The 24,749-nt window shown below is 42.8% G+C and overlaps 1 protein-coding gene across 3 annotated transcripts in view; it reads right to left on the bottom strand.

Moving 5' to 3' along the window:
- Positions 1–24,749, bottom strand: part of INPP4B (inositol polyphosphate-4-phosphatase type II B) — a 2,612,828-nt gene that overhangs the window by 303,355 nt on the left and 2,284,724 nt on the right. For all 3 annotated transcript variants that reach the window (XM_086962227.1, XM_086962225.1, XM_086962226.1), the window contains one exon: positions 4,059–4,176. In XM_086962227.1, the coding sequence (XP_086818353.1) occupies positions 4,059–4,176 (118 nt within the window). The remainder of the gene's footprint in view (positions 1–4,058; positions 4,177–24,749) is intronic.

Raw genomic sequence — 24,749 nt, 5'->3', positions numbered from 1 at the left:
GGGAAAACCATGGTGCCAATCTTTGTTTCTATTTTTTATATGAAAGTTTCATTGGAAGTAGTGAGTATAAAGATTTACATATCCAAGAAATAAAATTGCTGTTGGCCTTTTCAGGGTCTGGGTCAAAAGTGGGGATAGTGGCGGTCAGTGATTTAAAAAACTGACTGACGGAAAGATTGGACCATTTCCTTTCCAGCAGTGGAATGGAACTCTGTGCGTGAGGGAAGACCATGGTTTCCCATTCCAGGGGAACAAGTGAATAGTCCATCCAGGGGAGAGGGATAGGGGTGCCCACGAGGAGCATCTGATCATTACTGAGCACAGCGTCAAGGAGATGACCCTTGATGTGTGTAGGGGCAAAGCCCTTCTGTACAATTTGAAGAGCTGATAGAGAAGATAGAAGGTCTATTGCCTGGTGGTCAAGGGGGTCATCTAAATGAATATTGAGGTCTCCAAGAACTGTGAAATTTGCAGGGGTTAGTGCTAATTCGGTGACAAGGGTCGGGAGTCTATTAAGAAACTGACCAATGGATCCTGAAGATCGATAGAGTAGCAGACCAGAGAAGGTAACCGTGGATGAAAATTCTAGAGAAAAATTCATACTTTCACAGTCAGGTAACTCCTCAATTGAGGATCGACAGCAGAAATGATCTTTAAAGATTATCGCTAGGCCCCCGCCTCTTCCGGTCTTACGATCCGCTCTATGTAATAGGTACCCCAGTTGTAGGATCTGGGAAATAGCTAGATCAGCTTCATCCTGCAACCAGGTCTCGGTTAGGAATAGGGCATCAGGTACACAACAATGAGTACACAACCTCTTGTATGGCATCAGAGATTTGTAAAATATAGCCCAATCCAGCTACTTTGGACATACAGATTGTATGTGCAGTAAGACCACAAGGACAACCACCAGACATTCTGACGAGGGCGCTCCTCTTTGAAAAGAAGGAAACCATCATGAGGTGAACAAGGGAGAAAGATGCAATTCTCATAACAAGTGAACAAGGCTACCCCTGAAACACTGTCTTTTAGGTTCGGGAGAGGGGTAATTAGAACAATGTAGCACAAATTGCCAGCTTAGCCTGTATTTCTCCAATAACATTTGTTTGGAAATGACCCATGAACATTACATTTATCAAGAAATATTGATTTATTTCTTTAAGATAGTACAACAAATATTTTATTACATTATACAACATTTGAATTTACTTCAAAATATAGAGTGAACAATGTTACGATTGGTCAGTACTAATGTAAATGTAAATGTATGTGTCTTGTAAAGCGTACTGCTGCCCTGAGGCGTCGTGGCGCTGTAGATCGCTGGGGAACCCGTCCTGGCTATCCCTGTGAGATGGTCCCTACTGGGTATTTCCAAGGTGAAACCAGGCATCCCCCGCAAATGTGGGGGGCCGTTGTAGAGATGAGGCAAGCTAATGCTCAGAGTTGCCGAGTGTGATCCCTGGTTAGAGTAGGCACCGAGGCGAGAATTATCGAGTCTGCTGACCCTGGTCCACGACCCTGCAACCTCAGGAATTGAACCCTGGTCCCGGGCCGTTCTCTGCTTCCGGGTCTGCCGCCTCTAACCAGTGAGCCACACCACTCCACTACAGACATGACCTTCAAACACACCTTGTAACCTTACATACATACCACTTAGACAACCTCAAGCATACTCTTGACACTCTCTCACAAGTCCCCAACACATTGCTGAAATTTCACAACAAAGAGGTTATCATGTATGTCTTCCACAGTTGTTGTGTCACGGTTTAGAAAACACTAGAAGTGGTTGACATCAATACAAAACCCCAAAGGTCAACTGGCAATGCACAGAAGCCAGCTTAGAGCCTACAGTGTTAACAGAGTAGAAACAACACTGCTGAAAGTGGATCGATTATTTTACTGCATGCCAAAATAGGAACCCTCCTAACCAGAAAGCTGCACCTCCAAAAGGCAAAAATACACACTAGATGTAAAGGGGCGGAGTGAAACCTGGGCAACTAGAAAATACTTTCAAGCTCTCCATGCTGAGGGGGAGAAGCACAAGGTGGACTTAAAGGATTATCTGGAAGGCATGTGAATGGCGGCCACTACAGGCAGAGGTGAGGGACTCCTTTGAAGGCACTGTAGAGCTCTCATAGATCCCTGAGTCTGTCAAAACTGTGTTGCTGAGTAACACCCTTGATCCGGATAGCTTCCTGGTATCATTTTATGAAACATTTCTCCCCCAATTGGGCAAACAAATGGGAGCTTTATTTAATATGTGTATGTAAACCTCAAGCCTTACCCTGACCTTGTGCAAGGCAAATATCACACTAATTCACAAATCCAAAAAGTGTCCAGCAAAAAATATTCACTAAGATCCTAATCAACGACCTCAAAGCACTCCAATCAGCATCCCGATCGGCTGGACTTTATCAAACAGAGGCAAGGTAGGGATTATATTAGATGACTAGCCCATCAGATGCAACAGACTGGCAATATGAATATTCCTGCACTCCAGCTTAGCCGCTGTTCTGAAAAGAGATTTGATTGTGTCAGATGTCAATTCCTCAAAGCTGTCCTGGGCAAACTGCAACTTGGTGAGAGGATGAAAAGCTGAATTCTTATGGGATACAATTCCCCCACTGCTTAGGTACAAGTGAATGGGCAAAAAAAACATCTTGCCCCTCTACAGGGCATGAGGCAGGGATACCAACATTCCCATTTGGTATTTGGAATTGTGGCTGTGAAGTGAGCAATCATAATCAGGTCTTCGAAATCTCTCTGGGGCATCACCTTTCAGGAAGAAGAGCACAAGGTCTGTCTACACACAAGCAATGTCCTTCTCTCATTGAAGAACCTGGGAGTTCTCTCTTGTCAGTGATTACCCCTTGGCTGGTGCTGTTGAGGATAAAATCCGATCTCTTGGAGGGTATATTACGACACAACTGGGCAATGACAATGCGCATGCAGGGGGAAGTTAGACAGTTTATAGTTCTAGTCTGAAAAAGGAAGGAACCCCGCCTATTGCACTTTGGTTCAATAAGCCAATGACAATGGAACTGCTAAAACTTAACATGACTCAGAGAACGCAAATTCACTGCAAGATAGATACCATTGCTGGACCAGTTTAAGGCTAGAGCATCTGTGTTGTGCACTCTAATGCCTGAGGGAGCTCTAGTTGTTCCACTGAAAGTAATGATTAGAAGTTATAGGCCCCTCAGACCCTTAACATCAACACCCCACCAACCCACACAGCCCATGTACTCTGGAAGGTATGGCAGATACAAATCCAAATCAAGACTTGGCACCCCCTTTATGGTACTAGACATTATATCCCCTTAAACCCCATGACCATGCAGTTTCTAGGCCAAATGTCTAAGACCACTTCCCCAGACCCTCTCTGATGTAAATTTAAAGGTGTGGGGAGGGAGAGGAAATCTGTTGGTTCTTGCACAAGTTGGTGGCTTGGTTATGAAAAAGCAATGTAAAGCTTGATCAATGAAGTGTATATCTATATATGTTGAGGTGTACTAAAATCAAATAAAAAAAAGTTGAAGTGAAAAAAAAATGTTGTGAACTAACTACCTTGGATGGGCAATGATTCTTTATTGTGATTGTGATAAAAGTGCTGAACTGCACCTCAATATGCCCCACACACCCTCTTGTGAGTTAAGATTTCGACTGCTGGCCCACATCTAATTGAGAAACAAGGATGCTTAGGTGCCCCCCACTTTCTGTTGCAGACTGAGTGCCTTTAGCGCTGACCACTGGGGACCATTAACTTTCTCTCATTTAGAGAGTCAAAGTGCCCCTATAATTATGCGCTCTGGGAAAAACAGCCTGACACCCTACATTTCCATGTCAGTAATATGGGTCTAACATTGGTAGAGTAATGGTTTTCTTTTTCCTATTTCACAGGCTTGTACAATTTGTGTGATACTTATCTCCACAATTACCAGCGGCTAAAAACTCTCATGACTCATGTTTGATTGTCTCAGACATAGCTATTATGGTATGTCTCCCTCCCCCTTACACATGGCAACTACAGGCATACATTAGTATATAACCAAACTTACCGTCTTCCAGTTACCACAGGAAGAAAATCTTCTGTCTTGGCCTCAACAATTTTAATTGTAACATGATGTAAGTCTGAAATACCCACAGACATGTCTTCAAGCATTCCAACTTCTTCACCTATATAGAGGAAACAAAAGAAATAAACTAGTGAAGTATCTGAAATATCATACTGGAAAAGAACGTGTTGCAATGGGTAGGGAGACACGAAAGTAGATCTGCCATTTTCATTAGGTCTCACCTACGCAGCGCGCATGGGCTGCATAGGAGGGGACCTCATGTGATCGATTCCATTTCTGCCCTGAAAACGTGCACGCGTTGCATTGCTTAGAATGGCAATGCGTGAACGTTAGGTGATTCCCTTGCCGGAGCGAGCAGCGCCATATGGTAGCAATTATCATGCTAGCTCCCGCAAGCGAAACGCTGCGCGTCCCTGCTCTCGGCCGGCCACACTCCCCCCACTTGTTTTGTAGATGCTGATGCCTGCTTTGAAGGTGGTGCGGGGTGAGCGCGAGGCTGTGCGGAGACTAGGCCTTGCGCGGTTCACGGCGCTCACAGTGTTGTTTCTCAGTGCTTTTCATACTTGAGCGGCCCAGACAAAGACAGCCCCGGCTGCAAGAGGAGGCGGACCCGCACCAACTTCACAAGCTGGCAGCTGGAGGAGCTGGAGAAGGCCTTCAATGACAGCAACTACCCAGATGTGTTCATGCAGGAGGCACTGCGGTTCGACCTGGTGGAGTCCAGAGGGCAGGTATGTGGCATCTTGAGATAGGACAATTCCCGGGGGGCCGTGCCAAGTTAGAGCACTCGGCAGTAGGGCCTTGAGGGTAGGGACAGGTTCCTTGGACAATAAGCACTCTCAAAACCCGTAACAGGAGCTCAGGCCGAACTGAGAGTTCAAATCAGCCCATGGGAGGCAGAACTAGGACCCCCTAGGAGCACGGTACATTCGGAGATGTGTCCCTCTCCTTAACACTCAGCCTGTGTTATCAGACCTCACATCACCTAGTAGCCCTGGCCTTCCTGGAGCTCGCAGCCTCTAGCAGCTCCCTACCCCTTGGACCACCCAGTGACCCGGGGGTGTATCTCGAGCCACCACCAGCCCTCTCAGGGATCCCTTCCTCTAGCTGCGGCCGCCCCCTAGCAGGCCCAGTCCTCCCACAGCCCATATCTCCTAGCAGCCCCATCCTCTTAGTTCATGTGCTCAAGCAGTCCTAGTCTTCTCGGAACCCCCTTTCTCTTTACAGATAGCCCCCCTCACAGCTCTTGTTCTGGACCTTCAAGCTCCCACACCCTAGCTGCTCCAGTTGTATCTGAACTCCCTTCCCCTAGCATCTTGGGCCTTCCCCCAGAAGCCCCGTCATTGTTAGCTCCTGTCCCTTAGTAGTCCCTGAGCTTCCAGACCCTCAGAACTCCCGTCCACTAGCAGCCTCAGCACTTTCAACTCCCGTCCTCTTCCAGTCCCAGCCGCCTGAACTCACGGACCCTTCAATTCCCATCCCCTAGCAGTCCCTGCCTTCTAAACTCCTGTCCCCATAGCAGCTCCAGTCCCGGGCGCCAGACCATCGTCAGCTGTCCTTCAATTCATTCTCACCCCGAAAATATGCTCATTAAACATTTACTTTTATATTGCAATAAAGAATTCTCACAGAAAAGGCACTGGAAATATTGTGAAAATAGGCGTCTAGTCCTGCATTTTTGTTTAAAAACAATTTCATTCTTGGTGTTAAAAAATGTTTTAACAGATGATTCAGCATTATGGTCCTTTATGGCAGCAACGTTGACCACAATACCAATAATCCAGGTTAAAATGTAAAAGAAATAAAAATATAAGAAGGTGAAATGCAAGATCTCGATTTAGTTGAATGAATTAAATAGAGTCCCCCACAGAAAATATACCAAAACATTCAAAAGCGCCCCTCCCATTTCGTAATCACAGTTCTTGTTTACCCTCAACATCATTGATCAGCCATTGGCACAGAGTATCAAGGGCGCACACTGCATTATATTTATTGTGCCCTGACATGCCGATTTATGAAGCGTTCATGCCACTTTGAGGCATAAAATAGTATATTGTACAAAATACATTTGAACATTATGGGCGGTTTCGTTTGGTTCAGTGAACGTGAGCCCGCGGGTTTCTGCATTACTTGCGTTAGAAGTAGCAGAAAAGCCTGGTCTCCACTAAAACAGCGCACTATATTAACAAGCATTTGCATAGCAAATAGATCTCGCCTTTGGGACCTTATAAGTGTTTAGCCATGCAACAGTTGATGTTGTTGCACCAAGGATATTGTGCTGCATAACTAAGAACTTAAAAGGTCTATGCCAATGCTTGTTACAATTTGAATGTACACAAGATCTCGAGTCACTTCCCCATGACAAGTAATTTTTCTGAAATCTGTGGTGAGTTAAGTGTCTAAATTATAAAGTATTACTCACAGACATAATATCTACTGATTGTAAAGAAAATACTCATCAAGGGGAAGTGACTAGAGATCTTGTGCACATTCAACTTGTGGTAAAAATTGCACATCCACTTTTGTATCTCCCTACCCATTGCAACTCACATTCTTACAAGTTGTCAAGGTATGGTAAGCCTGGGGGAAGTTCTTCTGAATGGGTGGTCGAAGGGTGGACTGCTACACCATCACTCCTAAACTGTTGCAGAATATTTTTTTAAATTTCAGAGATTTATGAAAACTCTGTGAGCCATTTAAGGCTCAATGCAAACAATACAAACAAAACTAAATCCTAAAAAGTTTACAAATTAGCAACCAACTTTTTTCCTAATAGGGTATTATTAAAAACTAATGTCTGTTACAGACCTTACTGCATTAAAGCAAGTCCAAGCAGGGCAGACAGGCAACTCTAGGACCACAAAGAAATATGAGAGTTTCAGCTCCTAACTTGGAAAAATATAATTCACCCTATCCTTTCCGCACGCCCATGATCTTTCCACCCATAACAACATTATTTTCTCAACAAGTAATACTTCTTTTTCATTATTCTTGTTTGTGAGCATATTATTGTTTTTAACATGATTATTGTTACTTGTACATTTTGAACAATGGAGTCCTTAGATCACTTCAAAGCAGGGGCATGGCCGCCACTGGTATGCCAATGACAAGAGTTTAATTATTCACTCATAGACACTTCCAAGCAACTAAGTCTTCAATGTTTCTTTCTTGAAATCATATGGTTCCTGGCATTTTGCAAAGTCTGTCATTTGTGTACATTTGTGTCAGAGGGAGGACCCAGTCACAGTTTTTGCATAATTACAAGTCATCCAGTCAAAGCATGTGCCCATAGTTGTGTGGTCACAGATTAATCTTATTGTTTACCATGTTATGGTCACCAATTGTCCATCACTCTTGAAGGTATGAATAAGATCTGCCATAATGCAAGCAGAAACAACTAATTTATCAGATGACAATATATATGGACATGGCCCATGAGATTTCCTGGTGCACATAAGTGTGAGTGAACACAATAGTCTAGCAGAAGTGAAGAAGACAATATGAGAAATACAAGGGTAAGAAGTACTGAGGGACAATGAAAATGCAGAGGAAAGCTCCACACAACAAGATGGGTGCAAAGTCTACCACCTATACTTACCTGACTAGCAATCGCTGCCAAAAGAACCTAGATGAGTGGCACAATATTGGGCTTTTTGTACAGCTGCAAAGGATTTATCAGTGTATCAGTGCTACCAGGCTGACTTATATATATAATTTACTTCATTAGTCACAGCAAGAATGTTCCTGGAACCAAAGGACAATCATGCAATGTCGGTTTGTCTGAAAGCTATTACGGATCAGGAGGGTGTGCACTTTTACTCCAATAAAGCTTCTACTAGTGTTGTGAACTCATCCAGGGCAATCTGTGTAGCTCATGAAAACTAACAAGGAAATAACTCTGTTGCATTTAAGAGTTATAGAAAAATAAACATCCTCTTCTTTTATATGCCACGTATGATGGCTCTGATTCCACCTACTACTGGTTATGGTCTCTATCTACAGTAGTGACTTTTAAACAACCCTTATCCTCTCACACAGTCACACAACTGCTGAAACCCGAGGCATACCTCTAGCTTGTATTCTGATGCACATCACCATGCTTTCTTTCTCTGACTCCTTCAATTTTCTATGCAGTGATATTTGTGGCAAAATCTGTAGGTGCAAGTGTAGTTTTTTGCCATCAAAGTTTTGTGATGGTTGTGAAGTTTCGTAGTTTGCCGTCAACAGTCACATAATTTCTTTCAGCACTGCAAGATAATGTTCACTGCAGATACTTTTCCCCTGCAAGTTTATCTTTTGCTTTTCTACGCACAATTGCACTGCATATGAAAAGAAAGAACGAATGTTTTCTACAAAGCATATATTTTGTGGTGTCATTTTGTTATTGTCAAGTAAAAGCACGTGTCAGATCATTGTTGTAAAAATCTTGATTTTCAAACGGAAGTGTCAAAGCAAAAAGCTATGAGAGTTTAAAATTATCTACATAATGATATGAAGGTTGCAAAAAAAAATTGAGTACTTTACGATAGATCATTTGCTTAGCATATTCTTTTAGTATTCCCATCTAAGCCCATCTCAACTTGTCAAGAATGAGTAGCTGCACATTTATGGCTACCGCACATAAAATGAGGCCAATCTGCAGCAGGTATCACTGAATTTGTCAAATAGCAGCAACTTCTTCGAATCTCTTGATGCAGGCACATAAACTGTTGTTTTAAGATAGAATTTACACATTTGAGAGAACTTAGCATATAGATATAAAGCCTGCTGATTAAAATATGTTCCATAGTGAATTGATTGTGTGGTAGGATAATCAACTAGTTGTGGTCAGTGATGAAGCAAAATTGATTTTGATTATTTTTGCTTAAATCAAATCTTAATCTATAACCAGCATTAATTTTGGCTTGCATGATTTACACATGAGGTATTCATTATATACTTGAATTATATCATTTACTAGTTTCATGAAATTCACATTTAGATTTAGCAGAGTGAACCACATACATATATTTGATTAAACTTTAGTTAGCCAATGTGATTTAAAGTTAGGGTGAATGGGCCCAGGTACTTCACTCTATCTTGAATTAAATATAATATTTCTGCCTGCTGTGCATAATATTTTTTGTTTCAGATAACAAGGCCACAGTGTGCTCATTAAAATGTTCTTTGATAGCTTACATTTTGAAGATTGTAGTACAGTGTTGGTTTGGTTCGAAACTTCAACACATGCAGTAGATCAGAAAGTTGAGGAGTCAATACTCTTTTGTGTAACATCATAAAGATTACAGTGGGAGAAAGAGTTGGCATTGTACTATTCCATGAGAAGGAGGTTGCACCAGGCACGGAGAGAACATTGGATTTATATTGGTCATAGCTTGGTGGGAAACCAAAGATTTAACCTTTTGGATGAAATGTTGTGGGTTAACTGTGTGAAGCTTGCTAGCTAGATCACTTGCCCCTGTCCACTATCACAAGGGGCATCGTCTCTCATCTCCTGAGGCCAATGCTTCTTATTTTCTTGCTTGCTTAAGTATTCTCAACAGCAAGAGCCTCTCTTCTGATTCTTTCGATTCTACATTTGCTGATACAAATTGCTTAAAAAGTTCCCCGACCCAGCCACAATCTTAGCTAGAATAAGGGTGTTCCCTTTATGGACACAAGTCTTTGCCTTGCTTTGCACATGATGCTTTGATATATTAACTCTCTGTATTATAAACTGTTCTGCTTGGATTATATTCATTCATGCTGTATTCAAGAGAAAATCTATTTGACTTGATGGAACTAATTAAAATTTAATTTGACTAACCTGCTAATATACCTTCATAGTTCGTATATCTACACCTCTCTGTCTTTTCTGTGGACACAACCTGCTTCACTGCCAACACATTTTGCAATTTCAGCCTCAGTTCGAGACAAAGACACCTCTGGGTGGAGATAGCAGAGTGTTGTTCTGCAATTAGAGAGGTGCAAGAGACCACCCTTTATCGAATCGAATCTCACTATCAAGTCTGGTAGCAGAGGGTGTTTCTCACTGGGGTGTATGTAGTTAGAATTTGTCCAGAATGCTGTCTGAATTTGCCCCAGACCATGTTCCAACTTGGAGAATTGGTGGTGTTCCTGAAAGGTTGCAGAGTCCTGAGAATATGATTATAGTAGTGCTATGCATTTTTTAGAAGCTTGTCGAGCTGTTATGTGTTTTGTGAGAATTGATGAGTTAGTCTGTTGCGCAGTGTGAGGTCCATTTTGACTCTAAGAGAGCTTTGAGTTGTCACTAGGATTGCAATGCTGGTGGTGTAATTGCTTGTGCTTAATGAAATATAAACACGCTTGCTGCAAGAGTTGAAGAGTTGTTATCAGACTCATCGAAGATCAAGATCTCGGGATAGGTATTAAGTATATTACGTTGTAACTTCTCTGTTAAAGCTTGTAGTGTGGACCGTGAAGCACTATCAGCTGCACATTGAGATAGGGGCTCTTAATTACTATTGTGAGATTGTAATAACAGAGATTGCCATCTGGTTAGTCCTTTTCCACAGAGGAATAAACCGCACTAGTCAGAGTGATATTCTGCTGGTTGAGATTTCACTTTGCGTGTGTGACAACGTCTTTGTGTTGTTCCCCAATCCCGTTTAGAGTGATTGTGTATTTCACATTTTCTTTAATGGAACAGACAAGAGTTGTGTTTTATTTTTGGTCTTGGTTAAACTGCTATTGCAAAGCTAAAATGATGCTCGGTGAGCTCTGCTGTGAGGTACTGCGAGTTGCGTCATAGGGTGCCATGCTGGTATTGATCGGTCAGTGTGTGCTGAACTGGGATTGGTAGTTACGTCAAAGAGAGCAGCACTGTGAGTGGAAAGTTCTGTGATGTCACGCTGAGATTGGATGTTAGCATTGCTGCATACTCTACTGTAGTTCACTGAAGATTCTTTAAAATTTGAAGTCATTGTTGCATTAAACTGAAGTAAAGATGCAATGCTTTAAGACTTTGTGAAATTTGTTTAAGGGTATTGTAGGTGTTCCTATCACAGGAGGGTGAGTGGGCTCCTCCAGATGGTACGCCCGCTCATTATATGAGTACACAGGTTGGACTTCACCCATCTATTTGATTAAACAATGGACTAGAATCAATGCTGCTAAAGGGTCTTTGCAGTTGTAGAACATTTGAGGCAAGCATTGTATGATAGCTAGCCCCCGGGGAACATCCTTTACGACGCGAATGTTACCCCGCGCTACCATTACGACGCGTCTCTTACAACGCAAGTCGTAACCACGACTTGCGCTGGAGGGCGCTCAAGGACAAGGAATAGTTAATTTACTATTCCAACACCTTCCCTACTATCCACGGGGACTGGTGTTGGAATAGTAAATTAAACTATTCCTAAGTCCGCACCCTACAGCGCAAGTCGTGGTAACGACTTGCGTTGTAAAGCACGAGTTGTAACGGTACGCGTGGTAATAGCCCGCGTCGTACCGTCATACATCCCTTTCCCCCACCTAGACCTGCACAGTATGAGGCTTTGAATGCATGGGCTCATGCAGCACATACAAAAGACAAGGAAAAGTATAAAGCCTGACCTAAAAGGATAGTGTGTAGTTTGGCAGATGCAAAGTGGGAGGCCAACCAATTAGTATAGAGGAAGGATATAATCAGAAGAGAAACTATGCATCCCACACTGACAAATACCAAATCATGGGAAAAGAAAGCACAAGAGAGGGGAGAATAGGGTGCATAGACAGAGGAAAATATAGATAATGATGTTAGTGGTAATTTCTTGAAGGCATGGCTGGTTTCTAAATTCATGGTTTTCCCAAAATGTAGCTAAGCTGACTGGATGAAACCAACCAACAGATGGTATAACTATAAGTGCTTCTATTGCTCAAGTCAGTCAGGAACCGGTTACCTCCAGTTGTCTCAGTTCCTGTAATAGGAATTCCAGTCATTACACTTTTGCACTAGCCCCAAGTCTACAAACAACTATATAGGTTCCAGCTGTGTCAGGGGATGTGCGTATACCCGACACCTCCATGGTGGATTCAGTGCCCGATAATCAGTTAGTGCAGGGCTTTTAGATCTGGGAGCATGCCCCACATCAGAAGGGACTCCGAGTGTGAGTGTATCCACAGATAAGATTAGTGATAGCCTCATAGGATAGGCCGCCCTGTGATCTCTGGGTGTTGTTAGACTAAACGTAGAGTTGGATGAACTCATAAAGTGAAATCTTGACACTAATTATATCAACGGATACAAATAGGAACTCTTGTTCGTATGTAAGGAGGTCACCCGACCTGATCTATACCTGATCTATCTTAAGATCAGTCCTTTCGGAAGAATTTTAGGATGCACGTTAAAGAGGATGCATTCAATAGCATGATAATTCCTGGGATAAAGGTACATTTGAGGGAGCTACTGGCCAGTATACAGAAGTGGACTGTTAGCGAGAAGATCAAGTACAGGTGGGCCCACACAGAAAGAAAAAAAAGAAGAGAAAGGGTGGCTGGAGGATGAGGCTAATGGCAGTAGAGAACCCCGCCTTCACCTAGCTTCAGGTGACCGCTGCCCCTCTCCTCAGCAATGGAGCACGCCGGCCATGCTAGACAGGAGAGTTGAGAGTTCGTACGCCGAGCAGTTCTAACGTGGGAAAAGCAAGCAGCGAGCAGAAAACTAAGGGCGGCTTGCTGGCAACTCGCTGGTGTGTGGAACAACGTTTCTGGTGAGTCTGGACTCTGACATAAAGTCCAGTGAATTTTCGGGAAACGGAGCAGCGAGAGGTGAGATCCTGGACTTTGAATGCCAGGTGCTCACCTCCAGGTCCTCTACAGAACTGTTCTCTTACGGAGCACAGAGCGCAAGTGATTCATAAAAGCAGCTGCCATTCCCTATGTTAAGGAAAGGAGGAGGAGGCGAGGTGGCGTTGTCATTATAGTCGACTGATACTAGCAGGTGAGCGGCAACTGGTGAGCAGAGGAAATGGGGCAAGTGGTGGAAGTGTTAAAACAGTGTCATACCGCAATAGTGTTGCAGGAAAATCAGGTGTAGAGAGACAAAGTGTCTGCACGCTGTTTCTTTGCAGAAAATTGTTCTTAACCAAAAACCGGAGAAGATAACTAAGATGAGGAAACAGTTAAAACTTGCGGCAGCAGCTGTTAAAATGGACAACGCGGTTGCGGTAAAGACCAAAAAATGCCTAGTGCAAGCCAGACTAAATCAGCCATTAGCCAAAGCAGGCAATAAAACGATTCGAGCGGAGATGAGCTCTAGCTCTGAAAGTTCGGAGACAGATGCCTTTGAATTGCAGCATGGACTGGAAGACCATAACGAGGCAAGTACGAAAGAGGGTTCAGAATTGAAGAGGAAAGTCAAGGAACGGGATACAACATCAGGGTCTCTTTCAGGCCACAAAAAACAAGAGTTGAAAAATTCCAGAGACTTTCCTCTTTTTGTAAAAAAGAACCTCCTACCTATTACCGCTCAAGGACTCGCAAAGCAAAGCCAAGGCTCGCCAGGGGAGGCAACACTTGAGCTATTAGGTAATACAACACAGTTCTCTATCACCATTAATGTCTATCTCACCATCGACGTCTTCGCCGCCCCTCTCAGGTGTTTCAGCTCAGTCTTTGAGAGCAGGAGAGATATCGACTGAAGAAGTTGGTCCTGTTTTCCTTCATACTATTCCTTTGGTTGTAACAGCCCGGCTCCCACACTTCACCCTCAGCAAAAATGCAATACAATATCAGCTTGAGGGCAGTCTTCAGGTCCAGAAAACTTCACCAGTACTGACTAAAGATCAGCCTCAAGAGAAGGGCAGCTCAGAGCCACTAGAGTTGCCTGTGCAAAAATATTAATGCGGGATAGAGCCAAGACCTGAAGGATCTGAGTCCAAAACCCAAAATGAGACGGCTTGCACGCACCAGATTGATATTAAAACAATGCTTAATTTAATACTAGAAGAGATTTGAGATTTGAAGAAATCGAGATAGCGGCACTTCACCTCCGTTTGGGGAAAATAGAAGAGGCAGTTGCGAGCTTCCCCATCAGAATCCAAGAGCTGAATCGAGGATATCCCAACTAGAGGACCAAATGAATGCCATGCTTCAGCAAGTAAACTTGGCGGCACAGGATAAAATAATCTTGGAGAGCAAAATTAAAGACCTCGAAAACCATTCACACCGTTCAAACTTGTGGATTGTAGGGGTCCCAGAGAGGTGTGAAGGAGCCAATACACATCAATGGGTGGAGTCATTTATCAAGCAAAAGGGGATCCCTGAGTTTTCCAGAGATCTAACATTGACCAGGACACATCGCGTTCTAGGTCATCTTCCACCCAACATGAAGTTCCTTCGCACAATATTAGTCAACTTTGCTGACTATCGTATCAAGGAGAAAATTTTGACTAAGGCAATCCAGCTGAGACAATTCAATATCAATGATGGGACTAAATGTAGAATTTTTGCAGACATGTCTGCAGCGGCTGCACGAAGGCACAAAGAGTTCGTAAAACTTTTGTATCTTTTTAAAGCTCAAGGGGCGCAAACGTCCATTGCGCAGTAATCCAAACTTAAAGTTCTTGTGCAGGGGAAGTTCCACATGTTTACACAAATTGGGAAGGCCCAGGAATTACTTAAAGTATTCTCAGTTGTGAAGTAAATCCAACTTTGCTCTCTTCTTTTCTTTTTTTCTTTCTCTTCTCTCTCTGTATGATTTTGTTTTTGTTCGAGGGATAGCTTCATTTGAGGGGGCAGGCCACCTATGGTGCAGTTCCAGAGTACCATTAAGTTTAGAAGGGGGTGAAATGCAGATAGCGGGGAGGCCACATTTCCAGGGGGAGGGCGAGGTCATGGGGTGAGAGCCCATGGGGTGCTGGGAAGGAGGAAGGGCAAAATAAATAAAAAGAGGAGCAGTAGCAAACAGGAGAGAAAAGTACAGAATAGAAAAGGGAATGTTAAGATCTTCTTTCAATACCGGGAATATGAATACAATTAGTAGATGTTGTATTACGTTGAACATCAATGGTATACTGAATAGACAAAAATATGGCGGGTTGGTAAGGTGACTGGTTAAATTAAAACCTCAAATTCTTTTCATGCAAGAAACCCACTGGAAAACTAATTTACCAAAACTCTTCATCCTGGGCATGTTTTCCAGAGCCTTTTTTGCTTCGACTGGGGTAGTGATGAGAGGGGTCGCAATTTATGTTTTTACAGAAATTGATTTGGAATTTGTACAAGAAAAGCGAGATCCCCAGGGTAGATGGATTTGGATTAAGGTCAAAATTAATGGGAATATTTTAAATTTGATCAATTACTATGGGCCTATTACGGATGATAGATCTACATTATTAACAATACAAAGGTTTTTTATTAGGGTGTCTGGTCATATTATTTTAGATGGAGACTTTAATTTTATACAAGATTTAAGAACAGATATCTCAAACAGGAATAAGAAACAGTTGAAGCCCAAGACAAAAAAGTTCTCAATGCCTTGACTCAGGATCTGCAGTTATTTGATACTTGGCGTAGGATTCATCAGGCTACTCGGGAATACACTTGCTATTCTCGTCAGTTTCACATCGCCTCACGTATTGATTTTTTGTTAATATCACGGTCTCTGGTACTCACTGCTGCAGAAATTGGAGCAAGTGCCTTTTCAGATTGCTCCTATGTTGAAATCGATTTAGAAGTTGGGGATGGGAGGAGGAGGATGTCCAGGTGGCAGATGGAACGCCTCCTCCTCCAGGACCCTCTCTGGCTTGGGAGTTTTAAGGATTGGATTCTAGATTTTTTTAATATGAATGAAGGGACAGCTGATATTTTCTCTTTCTGGGTGGTTTTAAAACCACCACCTAGGGTCAAATGATTGCAGTATCTGCAGAAAAGGTGAAAAAACGTTCAAATAAAATTGCAGAACTCCAGTTATCTCTTCAAAGTGCCTCCAGATTTTGTAATTCTCCAACACAGGGTCAGTGGGAAGAAGCAAAGAAGACGTTGAGAGACTATTTTATTCTCGAGAAAATTAATAGCTCTCAGACCTATTTACAAAAGGTATATGAAGAAAGTCAAATGGTGGGGAAAATGCTAGCTTGGTCAACAAAAGCACGTCAGGAATCAGCCTGTATTCTGGAGCTAATAGACCCTAAGTCTAACATAGCAGTAACGGATCGAGCAGAGATTGCCCGGGTCTTTGTTGAACATTACCGACAACTATACACCACAAAATACATCATTAGGCCTTAAGCGATTCATGAATATTTAGCAGAAGTAGAAATCCCCAGGGTATCAATGAATTCTGCTGCCCAGCTACAAAACAAAATAGTAACATCAGAGATTTTGGCAGTTATAAAGGCCATGGCTGAGGCAAAAGCCTGTGGGGAAGACAGACTACCCATCAAATTATTTACATTTTTTGCTAAAGAGCTGACACCATTTCTTAAGAAATTAGTTAACCATATAAAAACTGGAGTTGCTGTTCCAGCAGGGTTTAAGAGGGCGACCATAATCAGCTTCACGAAAAAGGGTAAGGAACCCAACAATGTGAACTCATACACACCCATTAGTCTCTAAAACGCTGATTATAAGATCTTAATGAAGATATGGGCACAGAGATTTACCCCTTTGTCTCAAGGAGTAATCCATGTCGACCAAACAGGTTTTGTCGCGGGACGGACTGTCATCCAATACTGGGTACCTGATTCAAGTACTAGATTATTTTAATGTTAACAAGGCACCAGCCTGCATCATGATGGTTGATGCGGAAAAAGCTTTTGATTTAGTTAACTGGGACGCTTTATTTTTTGTGCTCGAAATATGTCCCAGTTCAAGTTATTTCCGTGCTACAAAACATCTATCGGGGGCTCAGGAGCAGCTAGTAATGACTGGTAATCAAATAGGGTCACTGGATATCAATCGGGGGACCAGGCAAGGCTGCACCATATCACCTTTATTGTTTACCTTTTTATAGAACCCCTAGCGATTAAAATAAGGAGAAATATGAATATTCAAGCCCCAATTCCAGGTATGGCAAAATGAAAGCTATTTGCCGATGGCACCATTTTAAATCTATCCCCGAAAAGTCGAACATAGACCAGACTGTGTTCGAATTTAGACAATACGAACTAATTGGGGGATATAGAATTAATCTAATAAAAACAGAGATAATAATATTAAATACTGGAACCGAGTTTTTGCCACACAATCTAATGCAGCAGGCTCTTAAAACTGATCCTATCCGTTATCTTGGGATCTTCGTTACTGGGCAATACAGCCAGCTCGTTAAATTGAATTATAAGGCTACTGGTATTAAAATACAGAAGCTATTGGAAAAATGGGCAAATCTCCCGTTAACTCTGATAGGTCGAGTGGCGCTTATTAAGATGTCCAAATTAGCCCTATTAATTTTCCTTTTTTCAGACATCACCATCAAGATCAATGCTAGCTATTTTAAAGGGTTTGACTCTATGATAAGATCATTTATCTGAAATAAAAAGGTCTCTAGAGTTAAACTTTCCATTTTACAACTAGCTATAAACTCAGGTGGCTTAGCATTACCGCTTATCCGTACTTATTACGAGGCAGCTTTTTTGGATTTTGCAGCTTGTTTATTGTCTAATGCAAGATGTATAGATCATTTTTTCATAAATAAAATGATCCAAGAAGCGAGAACTCAAATCCCCACATTTCTTAAAAGTTCTAAATTCCCCCAAAAATAAGGTACAAAACGCTTCTGGATCTCTAAATGAATGTAGAGACTTGGGTCTTCATATACACTCCAACCATTTCAGCACTTGGCAGGATTCTGGTTTGGGTGTAGCCAATCAGTTTTTTATTCAGGAGAGGATGATTGCATGGGAAGAAGTTCTAATCAGGTGTTATGATCGGAACAAGCCTTTATTATTTTAATATTTACAAATAGTTTATTTCCTAAACAAATACCAGTTAACAATGAGTTGTTCCCCCTCAAAGGCAGCTACCGCTGTAAATATGAGAGAGGCGGGAAACTGGCATTGTCTGATACAAACCCAAATTAATCTCTTTTGGTGGTAAAGTTTCTGGAGAAAGTCGCTTCAGAAACCTTATGCTCTTTTTCCAGTCAAGAATGGCAAGTTATATCAGCAACTGGAAATAAGATCCTCAGAGATGCTAATTTTAAGAGAATGGCCTTTCTCTCACATATTATACTCCAAAGGCCCTAAACAGAATTTTCCCTGAGGTTGAAAATAGATGTTTTTGGTGTCTCACCCCAATTGAAGGGAGATGGAGGCACATATGTTTTACCTGTCAAAACTGAAGTTGTTTTGGGAAAATAAATTGGGCATTTTAGACGGGCAATTCAGAAACCTTATGCCTCAACAGCGGAAGCCGCCCTCTTTGGTATAACAAGTCGGGAGGCTACATTACTTAAATCAGAGGGCTATTTTTTATCTAATTCAATGTTTGTGGCTCGTTCCTTAAATTTACAAAACTGGAGATTGCTCAAAGCACCTTTGTATGAGAAATGGCTTAACAAGATGAAGCTTACTAAAAAACTTAAAGAAGCTTATGCTAAATGAGTGGGGGCAATTAAAAAAATCTCTCTTACTTGGAAATATTTAGCTGATTCTGAAACTTGAGTTTTGTTTGTTAATGGTTGATAAATACAATTTGATTGGTTAAGAGTATAAATCCAGGTATATAAACTTCATGTATTTTGCTCAACAAGCTGTATAATGAGATATATTTTACGATGATCTCTTTTAAATTCTATTTAAGGAATGTAATTTTTTGACACATATCAACTTAATTTTTAATGTGTAAATCATGTATTGTCTTTTGTAGAAGCCCTGTTCAATAAAAAATTGAAAAAATTCAGGAGAAAGGGGACATGGGGGAGCGCAAAGACACACAGAAGTCGGAGCTTAACAATAGAGAAAAGTACACAGGGTAGGGTATGTGCATTGGCTTAGAGTCACAGTTCTTTTGCTACATTTACCAGTCAATTTCCAAAACTGAGAGACAGTACTGATCTGTGATATACTCAAGTCAAGTGGTTCTTTTACTTTGTGGGCAAAGTAAAATGTGGTGGTGCAGTGGCCAGATATTGAGCCTCAGAGAGTAGTGTGAACAAATGCCCTGTCTCCTCTTATAATGCTGAAATATTAACAAGTGTTAAACTAAAGTCCCCCAGAAAAAGGTTGATAGGCTGAAGATAAAGCACACTATGCAGGAGGTCAAAGACTCAATGCATGCTTATTATGATCATTTGATTCAGGTGTTTCGTCAGCATAGCGGGATCCAAAATCCAGAGAGGGGAAATATCAGTAATTTTGTGCTTCAGTTTGTTCTTGGATTGCTTCCAGAGATAATTCCGCGGAATGTTATCTGCTGGCAGGCTAAGCCTTAAGATTAAAGGTGGGCGGTGAACTCTGCTCCGTCAGCGGAGTTCACAGAGTTTTTGGCACTTCGCGCTCCGCTTAGAGTTCTTAAAAAAAACTTCGCTGGCATTACTGCTTTTGGACTGAACGACCACATGAATATGCCAGTGTGATGGCAGACCTCTGCCGAACTAAGTGGTGTGGGTGCGTTTCTTCATCAAAAGGTTGCAATTTTAATTAAACATAAATCCATGACATCGCTTGCTTACAAATTTAATAAATCAACAGAAAGTTGGAGACATAAACTTTCTGGAGCATTGATTTCTAAACAGCATGCTTGGCTGAAGATGGACTTCCTTCTAGTGGCTACTGGACAGAACTGACAAAAGAGATGAAATATGGTATTCAACTTAATTTATAATAGCACTGTTCAAAACCAAAACACATCCATCCTGCGAAATAGTTTGTGCTCAGAATCATGATGACCATGGCCATACAGTGAATGCCACCAGCCAAGACATGAGGAATCAGTAAAGGTAAAACTATGTGAAAATCTCGTCACTCTTCTTTTTTGCACAGCATCATATACTGCAGCTTATCTCATTGCCATAGCCCCACTTAATTAGCCAAAGCGCAACCCACAGTATCTCTCAATCCATGATTCAATTTCAGACTGTAACATAGCAGAGAAGCCTATCACTGCTGTTCCCAGCACATTTACGCAAACAAAACATTGCATCCACTTAACAGTACACTTATTCTAAACTACTGACCTGTTTGCTTGAATTTGTTCAGTGCCAGATGATTGCTGTCTCGTTTCACTGGCAGCAACAAAGACCAAACCCACGGCTCCCGAGTCCCCACGTGCCAGTGTAGGCAGCTCCACTCCGCTTATGCAGTGATCCTCCTGGCCTGGGTGTGAATTGAAATCCCTCCTTGGCCGGGCTCCGGGTTCCCTGCTGGAGGCTGCAGGTAAACTGAAACTCCTGGGCTGGGAGCAGGTCCTCGCACGTAAAGGCCAGTGGCCTGTTGTTGTATGCAGAGTAGACTCGAGTGAAATAATAATCCTGAGCACATGAACTCGGGTAAAGTCAACTGGCGGATCAGGTCAGTGTGTGTGCCCCTGCATTTCGAGGCAGTCACAGGTATGTGTCCTGAGTCACCTGACATGACCAGGAGAGGACAGTACGGGAGTCCCGCCTCTGAGTTCTGTGCTTTCTAGTTTCCAAAAGGGCTGTCCTGGGCCAGAACCTGCTCTCTTTTCCAACACCAGCCCCTTCCTGGAAGAATGATTGGTGCTTGCAAATACAATACAGTCACTGGCAGCACGCTTAGGGTTTAGAAAGAGGCCTGAATCTCCCCCTCATCCACAAAACAACAGGGATGGTCCTACATGGTGTTTTATTGTAGGGAAAAGAGAACTCCACCCGCCTGCGGAACTCCACGGAATTCCACAGAGTTTTTGGATCAATCTGTGGAATGCCACGGAGTGAAACTCCGCGAGCTCTGCCCACCGAGACTTTGGATAAAATACTTAGTTACATGTAGTACTGTAGTGATGACTTGGAGATGAATCAGAAAAAGATTAAGGAGAAGTTCATGTTGGTACAGACAAAATTATTGCAGAAAAGATTTCAGAATGGCCCGCATATGGCAAATTCCAGCTATAGTTCTAGGTTTGTTGCTGGAATGCATGAGTTGGTTATCAAGGTGGTGGTCAGATGGTGCAAGATAGAAACGGTGTTTCGCTTGGCTGAGGATGATGGATGCTTAATGATCTGAATTCTGTAATGGAGATAGCCATGTTAAAGAAAACTGCGCCATGCCATTATTGAAACAAGTTGAGGCATTGGAAATGTAAGTGCCATTGAAATCCAAACGAGTGCAATTCAATGGTCAGTGATCTAATATGAATGTTATGACAGCTCTAAATGTGCAGATTCAAAGGCACCCTAATCTTAGTGTGCTCTAAGCCCCATTGAATTTCTGGTGATTTGAGATGAATGTATGTGTTCAGTTTCCACAGAACCCTTTCTATAGTCCAGATAAAATTCCCAGTGTTTGACGTTGCCGAAAACTTGAGGTTTGATCAGTCCCAATGATGGTGCCTGAGAGGGGAAGCGGTTTGCGTACTTGGCACAACCGTAGAGGTATACCAAACTGGTCCATATGTAGAAGAAGAAGTGAACAGTCATCCTCTCTCATTGACTATTGTGTTACCCGTTGCACTGTCCAATAAACAGACGGTCCAAATCTACCTCTCTCAGGAAAATAGCTCCAAATTGTAGCTGCTGCTAGCAAGCAGATGATTAACCCTGTTTCAGCAAAGGTCCCTTTGGCCACAAGTTTGTAGTTTGTGATTCGAGTCCTGTGAGCCTCTCGTGGGGAGAGGATTTTAGTGCAAGATCAACTGCAGAAATTTCTGTACCCCAGATGGCATTGTTCTTCAAACTCATGATGAAGATTCAGATTTTAAACTAAGCACTCAGAAACCTGTTGTGGGTTTATTCCCCATTCTGACAAAGGAAGATTTGCCCCCTGATTTGAGAGATTTAGTGAGAGAGGAGGTCTGGAATTATACTGGCAAAGATATTTATCTAATTGAAGGTGTTGAACCTGTAAAAGTAACTATCAGATAGGATACTGAGTTTCCCCGATTGCCTCAATACAACCTCTAACCAAAGGCTGTGGTCGGAATTACCCCTGTAATCAAATTCATGTTAGAGCAAGGCATTTTAAAAGAGATCTTGGGAAGCCCCTGTAATTCTCCAATTATGGGGATACAGAAATTGCACAGAAAATGGTGGGTCATTCAGAGAAAGATAAATAATATTTTTGTCCCATGTTGTCCTGCGGTCCTGAATCTAGCTTTAACATTGTTCCATATCCCTTGTGAGGCTGAGTGGTTCATTTTAAGTGATTAGTGTCAAGCATTTTTTTCCATTCCTTTGCACGATAGCCAGTATCTCTTTGCCTTCTAGTTCGGAAGCAGAGTTCCAGCTTGGTGCAGAGTTCCACAGGGATATCCTTGATCTTTAACCAAAATAACCTGGAGACCCTAAAGTTGCTGTGTAACTCCTGATTCAGTATATCCATTATGTTAGTTAGACCTGCCAGAGTTAGGGTGGTCTCCCCCCCCCCCACACCCAACCTTTCTCCTCCATTTTTTCTGACCTTGTTATTGCTGCCTTTAGGACTTTGAACACTTTACCACTGATAACCAGTGCTAAGTGCATGTACAGAAGTCCCTAGTAAAGTGCACTGCATGTGCCCAGGGCCTGCAAATTAAATGCTACTCGTGGGACTTTAGCACTGATGGTGCCACCAACTAAAGCAAGCCTTTAAACGTGGCTTAGGCCTGCCATTGCAGAGCATCTGTGTGCAGTTTAAAGTGCCTTTTCAACCAAGAAGTAGTGTGGCTCACTGTTTAGAGGCGGCAGACCCGAGAGCAGAGGACGGCCTGGGACCAGGGTTCGATTCCCGGCGCGGCAGGTTTCTGGACCAGGGTCAGCAGACTCGATAATTCTCTCGCCTCGGTGCCCACTCTGATCAGCGATCACACTCGGCAACTCTGGGCATTAGCTTGCCTCATCTTCACTAACGGCCCCACCAGACCGCCGGGGATGCCTGATCTCACCCTGGAGATACCCATTAAGGGACCATCTCTCAGGGAAGCCAGGATGGGTTTCGCAGCGGTCGAAGCGCCTTGGGACCCTATGGGTAAGTAGTGCGCTATATAAATGCCAATACATTACAACCTGGCAAAACAAACCTTTTCCCTAGGACCAAACCTTCCTTCGTAATACATATAAGTCACCCCTAGGGAGTGCCTGATCAGCACACACAGCAGGGTGCAATGTATTTAAAAAGTAGGACTTGTAATTTCAGGTCTACATATCCTGGTAGCGAAAACTCTTAAATTAGTTTTCCACTATTGCAAGGCCTATATCTCCTGTAGGCTAACACTGGGATTACCTTACACATTTAATATGTGTAATTTACAAATGGGAAGATGTGCCTGATTCAAGTTTGCTGTCTCTGGAATCCTAATTGAAAATCCCAATTTATGGTGAATTCAGATTTTAAATGACAGTTCTAAAGATCCCTTAGTCATGTGTCTTTGGTCACAAGACTGAGCTTAGTTGGCAGTTGGTCTTCCACTAGAAAGCCACACACAATTGGAGCTTAGGTTTGACTGAGTGAGCTATCACTGGCAGGATGGGAGGGAGGATTTGGCCCCCAAACAAAGGACTGCATAGACCCTGAAGTTAGTCTGGAGCCAGGGCAGGGAAAGCAGGGCGTCTGTGCACATCAAAGGCATACCTCTAGAAGCACCTCCCCGCTTCAAAAGTAAAACTGTGTATTAAAGAAGGACCTCAGACACCACCACTTCAGTACACTTCTGGCCCTGTAGATACTCTGCCAGAAAGAAGGACTGCTGTGCTGCTAAAAAAACTGTTACTCTGCTAGACTGCACTTTGCTGGGCTCTGGCTTTGCTGTGCGGATCTTCTACCTGTTGCCCTCTTGCCTGGTTAAAAAGACTAGACCTGCATCTGTTGAACCCAGAGTGACTCCAAGGGCTAGTTGGCTGGCCTCCTGATATGAAGCCTCAAGGCAATAACAGGCTTTCAACCTCCTGCACCTAGACTCTGCCATTCATGAGTCCTCCCTGCAACGTGGTGCCACCCCAGTCCTGGACCCTTGGATGTGGGCCTAAGGTGCTTTCCAGCAGAACCAACTCATCTTCTCTGCTGAGTGACGCAGCCGAGCAGAATGGACGCATCTTCTCGGCCGAGTGGTGTAGTCCCAACCAGAACCAATGCATTGCCACTGCTGTGTCGATTGGACCCATTGCAAAACACCTGCATTGTCGCGCAGCAAGTTTTTGGAACCGACACATCGCCCAGACAGCATGGCGCATCCACAGCTCAGGTCTTGGTATCTCGTATTGATGGCAGCCTCAACAATGAAGATGGATTCCGCACTGTATTCTCGACGCTTGACTTCACAATGCAAGCCCCGTCAATCGGATGCTCGCCAACTATGCAACTTAAGATTGCACCTCAGCCTTGCAGTATCTCGCAACCAATGCATCGCTTTAGCTGCGCTGCACATCTTTGACATGGATCCAAGCAATACCCAGCAAACCAGATTTAAGATACTCTATTCAGCATAATAGTTCAGAAGAGAATTTCTTTCTTATTGCAGATGAAAATTCCCAAAAAGCAGAGAGAAGTTAGGATACTTATGGGAATGATAGTCTAGTTTGCCAGTGAATTCCCAGCTTTTTCTGACCAGCCGTGCTCCTACAGAGTGTTAAGCACAATG

The sequence above is a fragment of the Lissotriton vulgaris genome, chromosome 3_1 (genome assembly GCF_964263255.1).
Source record: "Lissotriton vulgaris chromosome 3_1, aLisVul1.2, whole genome shotgun sequence".
Classification (NCBI taxonomy): Eukaryota; Metazoa; Chordata; class Amphibia; order Caudata; family Salamandridae; genus Lissotriton; species Lissotriton vulgaris.
Note: the sequence above shows the minus strand (reverse complement) of the source record. Positions and strands in the feature narration are given on the sequence as shown.